Source organism: Neolamprologus multifasciatus, chromosome 15 (assembly GCF_963576455.1).
Source record: "Neolamprologus multifasciatus chromosome 15, fNeoMul1.2, whole genome shotgun sequence".
Classification (NCBI taxonomy): Eukaryota; Metazoa; Chordata; class Actinopteri; order Cichliformes; family Cichlidae; genus Neolamprologus; species Neolamprologus multifasciatus.
Genome location: NC_140453.1, coordinates 34,270,369 through 34,279,328, shown reverse-complemented (window position 1 = coordinate 34,279,328; position 8,960 = coordinate 34,270,369). Strand labels below are relative to the sequence as shown.

General features: G+C 41.0%; 1 protein-coding gene across 2 annotated transcripts; it reads right to left on the bottom strand.

Moving 5' to 3' along the window:
* Positions 1-324: 324 nt before the first annotated feature.
* On the bottom strand, positions 325-8,565 carry klhl26 (kelch-like family member 26). Of its 2 annotated transcripts, XM_085132571.1 has the most exons (3): positions 8,241-8,561; positions 5,911-6,093; positions 341-5,398 (listed from the first exon to the last, which is right to left on the bottom strand). In XM_085132571.1, the coding sequence occupies exons 1-3, from the start codon at positions 8,288-8,290 to the stop codon at positions 3,817-3,819; spliced, it is 1,815 nt and encodes a 604-aa protein (XP_084988697.1). In that variant the 5' UTR covers positions 8,291-8,561; the 3' UTR covers positions 341-3,816. The 2 variants fall into 2 exon arrangements, with proteins under 2 accessions (XP_084988698.1, XP_084988697.1); XM_085132572.1 differs by lacking the exon at positions 5,911-6,093 and having other exon boundaries at positions 325-5,398; positions 8,241-8,565.
* Between the last annotated feature and the right edge of the window lie 395 nt (positions 8,566-8,960).

Genomic DNA, 8,960 nt, shown 5'->3' with positions numbered 1-8,960 from the left:
CGGCAGGGTGAGTTGCAGATAAAATACACACTGCCACAAGGGAAATCGTGTGCCCCAGATGCATGCTATAAATAGTTAAGTAAATAAATAAGTTCACATAAAAGAGAACAGAATTTTCAAACAGAATAAAAACAGCATGGAATGAAGCATTCATGAATGCAATGGATAAAACAGAAAAAAAAAAGAGCGCATGAACTATCCAGAATGGAAGTAAAGTCTACATATATCCCATGAAGCTCTAGTTTATGACGAGAAAGTTGGATCATATTGAATTAAACTAGAAGATATGCAATGGAAGTCTGAATATACTGACTGAAACTTGCATATATGCAATGAAAGTCTGAATGTATTGAATTAAACTTCTCTATGTGAGAGAGATTGTGAGCTGTTGTGTGGTATATTTTAATTGTTTTTTGTAGATTTTCTGGCCATCGTTTTATTGGATCAAGGACAATGGTCTAATTGTTTGAAACTTTTGGTATGACCCTGTCTGGAATGCAACCCTGAAACTGGATATTGGACTAAAAGAGTTGAAGAGGTAATTGCAGGCTAGCCAACGAGCTATTAGGCTAACACTGAAGGGTACCATGGGGCCAAGTGGACTCTGACAGCTGTCGAGGACATTAAAAAGTCTCTTGAATTCCTAATGGAGGAAATTTCTACTATCAGGTTGCAGTAGAACAGCATCCTTAACATTGTGGAGGAGGTAAAGCTCCTCTGCATCTAAAACATAGAGTAAGAGAAAAGGATTGCAGACCTGCAACGGTATTCCAGGATATATGACCGGGGCTTCATATTAAACCCCGCTCATACACTCAGGCAGGGACTGTCAATAGCAGTGAGGAACCAGGGGAGCTGGGCGTTAGCTCCATGGTACAACAGGTTGCTGCTTTCCTGCAGTCCAAAGGGATTGATCTGGACTGTGACAACATCGACGCATGCCACCATGTGCCCAGAATAAACACCAGCAACAAACCAGCTATTATCTCATGTGTAAATCAGAAGCACGAGAATGCACTGCTGGAACAAGGGAGAAAATTAAAAGCATATAAAGTATTTATCAATGAACATCTAACCAAAGAGCCAAGCAAGCACTGTACCTTAAGAAACTGGGAAAAATTCAAAGTACTTTGATGACAAACTGTAAAATCAAACTGAAAGGATCACCGGAGGAAGCTAAACTGCTGGTCATCAAAAATATGGTAGATCTAAAAAAAATATACAAAACTAAACAAGGTAACAACTATACACTCACTTATCACACACTAAAGGGAAATGAAAAGGTATTTTCTAAATACCATATATTAATATGTGGAATGAAACCTGAATATATGAATCAATGAGTGATCCACCTGCTCCCCATCTTTGTTTGCCGATCAAGCTTGGGTGCTTTACCAGCCCAAGGATCTGCCTGCACAGAATCTTAGCTTGTCCTAGGACTGTGCCTCTGGACAGACACTGGAGAGGCATATATAATGCATGAGTGTGTGTTTTCAGTTTGTACTGCAACAGAAGCTTTTTTTTGGTAAAATTAGTGTAAAAACAAAAAACATTGCACACCCTTGAATATTTAATTATCCTTTCTGGAAAAATGGATCAAATTATTCAATGGAGAGCGTGGAACATTACTGTAGGCCAGTATGAAGGAGGTTACAGCTAACCAACACATTAATTAAAGTCAGAAAACTATTTGCTGTTATGGAACCTTAAATATTAATTTTAAATAATTTTATCAGCCTGGCTTATTATTTGGAAAGCTGCCAATCTTGTTGGCAATAGCACTTCTCAGAAGATCCCTGGGTTTGCAACACCACTAGCATGAGAAATAAAGAAGTAGTGGACTAGTTGGGGCGAAAAAACAAAACAAACAAACTGACTTTTCTTTATGAATTCATTAATACTTTGCACACCCACAACAGAAAAACCTGAATTATATTGGCTGAAAAATGAATGTTCCTGTATGTGGGAGTGTACAAAATAATAATAAACAAACAACAACAACAACAGTTCCTTTTTTAAAGCATGATTCACCTTTAATAAAGAATGCACATAAAGCTACACATGTGTACATTCCCCTTTGACTACAGCAATTTCTTGTATATTGCACTTTAACGATGTAATGTGCTGTTACTGGTACAGGTAGGAACAGGACAAAGACACACTAAGGCAGACAGTTGATAGTTTTAAAACAAAAAATTTAAAAAGAAAAGAAAAAAAATGAGGAGGCTTCTCACCATCACATGGCCAGTTACTGGAAAAAAACAAAATAAAAACAACAAAAACAGGAAGTTTGTCTCTTTGCACACACACACAAAAAAACCCGGTATAATCTGAGATTATACACTCACACATTTGCTGTGAAATCTTAGAAAGACTGAGGAATTTACTGAGGTTAAAATTGGATATATACAAGCAAGAAAACCCTCAGGAAAAAGGGATAAGGAACCACAACACTTCACTTTGCATGGCTTGATGAACCTCGGACCATCTGCCTGCAGCATAAGTCTCAATTAAATAATAACCTTAATACTTATTACATGATTTTAGCCTACAGTGACAATGACATCTAGCCATGTTTATTTAGAAGAACATGTGTGTGAATGAGGTGATAACTGGATCAGGAACAGACTGACAGATGCTCGTTCACCCTGCTACAAATGCAAAGTGAAGTAGTTCCTTGACAATAAGATTGATTCTTGTGCATTTCTGACTTTAACACTAAAAATAACCCTCATTCACCAATTCAACATCCATTTTTTTAAACCTACAACAGCCTTCATAATATGCATTTGTAGATATAAAGTGCAAAAATAGTAAGAATAGGACGTGAATAACATGAGCATGTTTTCTGTATAAATTGTACTTTGAGGATTTGTGCAAAAATGTTGCTTGTCACATTTTAACAGACAATTACAGTCAGAAAATTTAAATGTCACTGTTGTTTAAGGACAAACCTTTTATGGTAAGCAAGCTGTAGCGGCTGTTTTACATAAAGAGAGCAGCAACAGATCAACAGACACACATGCACACATTAAGTATTGATGTAGCTGCCATAAGAGGTCCATACTGGTTTGTTATGTTGTCTGAGTCATTAGCAAGAACTGAAACAAATGAGGGCAGTAGTAGTTTGAAAAGGAAGGAAAAAAAGACTAACGTGGAATAACTAATAAAAATTCACAGTTTAAACACATACAATACTCGTTTGTGTGCCATCATTGATACGAGGTTTGCTGATTAGTAAACAGACTTTAAAACACTAACGGTTGTTAAATAATTACAACATAGCACAAAAAAATTAATTAAATAAAAAACAAATGTACAATCAAGCTGTCCAACATTATAAAGGTTGAGTTTAAATGTTGTCACTGGAAAAATTGTAGCATACTCTAAATGATAATTATGTCTAGAGACATGTGTGCTGTGTGTAACTGAAGCCCTTGATTACCGTTTACGCTTCGTTAAAGTATCTGCTCTTCTATTTTCCAAATGGTACAAATGTTTGGAAAAAAAAAATCCTTTGCAGTTTATGTATTAAACACATTTCAGACAATTACAGCTGTAATTTATGACTTTAGTTCATAAATTCAGAATAACTCAAAATAAAGACCCTTCATGTGGAATAAATATGAACGAACCCTCTGAAGCTACAGAGTAATACCCAAATAACAGTACTGTGGCTTTTTAGGTCAATTTCTTCATATGAACATATAAACACGCACACACACTCACGCACACAAAATGATCACACCTTGTGTTGACTCAACAGTCGGCAGAAAGAGCACATGGAATAAATCTTCACAGTCGTAGGTCTTCTGCTTAGCGCTGTGTGATGTTTTGTGGAAGTATAATTGGTGTGCAAGCAATCCCAGCAAAGGATTCTGGAAAATGCAAATCCCTCTCCCACTCATCTGTCCCCATGTTGTACACCTGAACGATACTTGTGACATTGTTCAGGTGCCAGTTGTAACCTCCGACGATGTAAATCTTCCCGTCTAGAAGGCAGCAGCCCGCTTCAGACTGGCCGGCCCTCATAGGACTGGCCGTGGTCCACTGGTCGTTCTCTGGAATGTAATACTCGACTGCTAGCACATCAAAACAACGGTCAACATGGTCCATGCGGCCGCCCAGGGCGTAAACCCGATCCCTGGTGCTGATCATGGTGTGCAGCACTCTGGGTTCATTCATGGGAGCTCTGAAGTCCCATTGGTCTGTCGCCGGATCGTAGCAGTGAAGAGTTTTCTTGTCATCCAATGAGACGCCGTATCCTCCTGAGATATACAGCTTCTCTTGACAGGAAGTCCCCGCATGACCCCAAATCCGGCGTTTTAATGGTTCCACATATGACCACTCATTCTTCTTTGGGCAGTAACACTCTACAGATGACAGGCTGCCAGATCGATTGCGCCCTCCAGTGGCGTACAGCAGTCCGTTCAGCACATTTAGCTGAAACTGGATACGAGCCTCCTGCATGAGTGGAATGCGCAACCATTGGTTCAGATGTGGATCGTAGCGGAAACAGCTGTCCACCGCCCCCTCGCCACTACGGTACTGTAAGTGCTGTCCGCCGACAACGTAGACAAAGTTGTCTAGTACGGCAACACAAGCATGGCTGCACCCCGTCTCCATCTCCGTAAGCTCTTTGAACTGACGGGATGCGACATCTGGAAGATAGTACACCTTTGTGGTGACTGTGCGATCGTTGTCGGTGTAGGGCGTCCCACCAAAGGTGATGAGTGACATGACGTCAGAGCGAATGAGTGTCCGTGAGGACTGCATTTCATGCTGTCGGAAGGGAAGGATCTGGTAATTGAAGGCCTCGAGGAGATACTGGCGACACTGAACATCCTCCACCATGATGTCCACTCTCTGAATGCTGTCCACCAACTCTGAAGAGCGCATGAGGGGGAACCGCACGTGGCAGAGGACGCTGCTGGCTTGAGCCCGGCGAGACTCGTCGTACTGGAGCCACCTGATGGCGGCGTGGAAGAGGTCGATCTCACTGCAGTTCTTCAGTTTGTTGCTTTGAAGGAAGAAGGTGAGGCGCTCCATGGGAATGTGCAGGAAATCCTCCTCCTCTGCAATCTGGAGGAAGTGGCGAAAGGTGAAGGCATCCACCGACTCCTTCAAGGAAGACAAGCTGAACGTGGTGGCCATCTGGCCGATGTGCAGGCAGGTCTCAACGCTCATCGCTGACTTGAGGAACTCCTCGCAGAGCTCCACGACGGGAACCATTTGGAGGAAGACAGCAGCTCCGAGGACATCCTGAATGCAGTCCAAGTCTAAAGTGACTTCTGCACTGTAGGCAAAGTCGATGATGTGTTTCAGCCCACGGGCAGACAAACCCTTCAGCTCAATGGTATCTTGGTTCGACTCTCTCATGCCTCCCGTGAACATAGCTCTGAAACACAAGGACGTGTAAGTAAACTACGTGATATTTTATGGTCCCTTGGAATTCAAAACTGCATACATTTACTTTACTGTTGAATGGCAATGGAGTCAGAGTCATTGCTCTACGTAAAATAAAATGAATAAATAAATAAATAAAGGCCCTTTTTTCCTGAGTCGTTGATTGTTTCAGGTCTGGTGCAGATGAACCAAAAACTAGTGTGCAAAGCAGTAAGCTTACCTTTTCCTGCATTTTTATGTTATTGTACAATTATCTAAATATTAAAATGTTTTAATATGTTTTAAAACTTTCTCAATTTCTGCTTCTCTAATATACGATATCTTTATATCATTTGGCAAATATGAATTCACTGACATACAGGAGACTGAGAATGTATTTTTACATTACCGAGATGTGTATTTAACTTTAAATAGATGCAACTGTTTTTTTCCCCCCATTCCAGCTAAAAGCTTCCAGTTATGAATGCAAATCGGGCAGTGTGAAGTCTCATGCCTTAGACTAACCTGAAGTAATCACTACAGGCGGCCAGCACTGCTTTATGGACCTGGAAGCGCTCCTCGTTGATGGCCAGCACGACGTCAAGTAGCTGGCCCTGAGCCCGTAAAACAGACAAGCCCTGAAGGAGGGTGGAACTGTGGCTCGGGGCTGAGAAAGTACAGCGAAGGGTGCTATTCTTGTTTGCCATACTGTAAAGAGAAAAAGGCCTCAAGTCACTCAAGTGATTGTTCCTTTTTTCACATCTCCCCTGATCTTAGTTTCTGTACTCAGCTTAATTTTTCAGTTACTAAAAGCTATTACCGCCTTTTCAAACATGCTGCATAGTCCAAGAGATCGATAAGTTGCGTCTGGTGAAAGCATTGCTGTGATGAAAATTTAATCTAATCTGCTAGAGTCGGCCAGGGAGAAATGCATTCTGTTCGGTGTCTTTGCATTAGCGAGAATGTGTCTGTACACTGGAGTTATGGTGAGGGGAAGAGATAGTGCTGTGCACTTTACTGCTAGACATAAAAAACTGAAATCTATCTGCCACAATTACAGTGCCTTACTGAGAGGAAGTAAGTATATCTGGTGGACACATTACCATCATAGGTACATGAAAAAGCGTCACTTTGTCAGCACTCAAGGAAAAGGAAGTTCTCCCTGACATCACTGCAAACACATTTATTCAAAGTACATATATAACCTCTGACGAGCGACAAGCTTACATACGTTTTTGCTTGCACTTTTCCCCCCTGATATGCTTCGTTTAACAAGATTCAAAAATGGCATCCAAGCACAGCAAGAAGGTTAAAATGACCAAATGGGGCTAAATGGGAACGATAAGATTTTTTCAAATCCAACAATTATCCTATATTAAGTCAAAAAATTAAAATGGAGTCAAAGACAAGTGATGAGAATCGAGAGCAGGTTCAACCTGACAACCAGCTCAACACAATCCTTTTTTCCCCTACTCTTTCAATACCCCCCCCCCCCCCCCCCCCCCCATTAGAGTGGACACAATGATCCAGGCCTTCTCGTCCAACATCAGTGTTGTGTTCAGAAATCAGTTTTCTTGCCCTAATAGGAGAAATTATAATCACCCTGGTGTAAATAAAATCTGTTCAATCCTGAAAAAGTAATTGAGAGAACTGTGTGTATAAAATTAACCAGTCTTGCAATTTTCATACCCCAGTATTGATCTTCAATATCAAGTGATGTTGGTACGATCAAAAAGATTTGTTCCTCTGACTCTCACCTTTATTTTGTCAAAAGCTAACAAATACAATGTAGCCCAAATAGGCATTTTCTTGCTTTGGAGGTTGTATTAGCTCATCTCACAAGAGCCAACAAATTAATTTAGAGAATGTAAACACTGCTGGTTGGTACTGGAAAAAAAATAAAACGGCAAAAAAGTGCAGGTCTGGAACAAACAGCTTAAAACAGTGCGAGGATCCCTGCAGTAGTTGTATGACTGATCCTGTGTATGTGCATGGGAAAATTAATTCTTGACAAATTTCCTCTTTGTTTGGAGAAAAGCTCGAGTACCTGGGTATCTGCTGAGCAAATAATATTCATCTTTGTCTGTGCATGTCAAAATAAAAGGAAAACAAAGTGGAAATTGCGCACATGCGCGCACACAAAGCAGGTGAAGGGAAGAAAACGGAGAGTCTTCTTTTATATATCTGGACTAACGTGTTTGTTTGCCCGTGTAAAATAATAAAAAAATGCAAACGTGTTCCATTTAGCTTTGTCAGTGTTACTCTTAATACTTAATGATGGCGTGTCCTACGGTTATCACGTTGACGTAATTAAATGCACCTGCATGTCTCCAGTGGGGAAACCTCCTCATTAAAATAAACAAAATGCTTACGGTCTGCATTATGTTTTTTTTTTTGTTTTTTTTATAATATCAGAATTTTTAAAAAACATGCCTAATCTGATTTTGAAGAAGATATTTGAGCCATAACAAAAAAGAAACAGACTTTCCGCGGATGTGCTCGCAGTTTTGTGGTGACATTTAAAGCAAACTAGCATCGCTTCAAAGTTGTGACCTATTTATTAGTCTATCATAAAAATTATTAATAAAACTGTTAAAATATAGCAGGTTGTGTTACGGTTGTCTAGCCTTCATGCTGAACTTCTTTTTTCTTTGCTGTATCGATAAAAAGGAGCAGGTAGTCTTGGTGCCTGGAGGCCCGGACACCGCCTCGGTATTTCCTTGATTTAAGCCGCGGCGCTTCGAACCGTTCTGACGGACTCGGATCGAGCTCGAGTCCCGGAGCCGTGGGAACTCCCATCAGGGAAACACCGGACACCCAAGACAACACCGTGGACTCCCCACGTCCTCACCCACCTGTTCTGCGTATCTTTTGGAGCAAATTCCCCACCATCTGACTCCGCCATCTTCTAGCACATAGCAACACGCATAGGGCATTTTCAGCAGAGTTAACAGGATGCCAATGGCACGACTGGCCCGGTCATGGCCTCACAAGTCTGGATAAAGTCGACTGTTCCAGGATGGATGGCACACAGCTGCCTGTCTGTAGTCCTGTGCCGCACACGGTGGTGACCTCACCTACCGGCTGCTTGCTGTAGCTGCTTCGTTTGTGCCGACCACTAGAGGGCGCCACAGTCACGTGCACAGGTGTTTCAGTTGAGATGTCCCGTGTGAAGCATTGATCCTATAGGAGACAAGACTAGATTGTAACAGTAAATATCCATAAAATGTGTGTCTGTCATTCTATTCATACGGTAGGCCTGTATTAAAGTAGCACTTGTTGGTTGCCAATTAAGGCTATATGTGTAAAATGTTGTGAATATAAAAAAAAAGTATAAATTGCAAAGCCTGTATGTAAACAATACAATAGTGTATGAGCTGGGGCCTCCTTTATCAGATTTTTCTGTGCAGTAAATGTGATAGGACTGGAATGCAGAGAGGTCAGTTCTGCACACAGACTGTGCTAATATGCAGAGAATGTGGTTTGACATTGTTGAGTTGAAATGAATGAGGCTTTCCAGTGAAAAAGTCTAGCTCATTAAAATGATGTCAAAGCAAAAGACTGTAACTTATCTA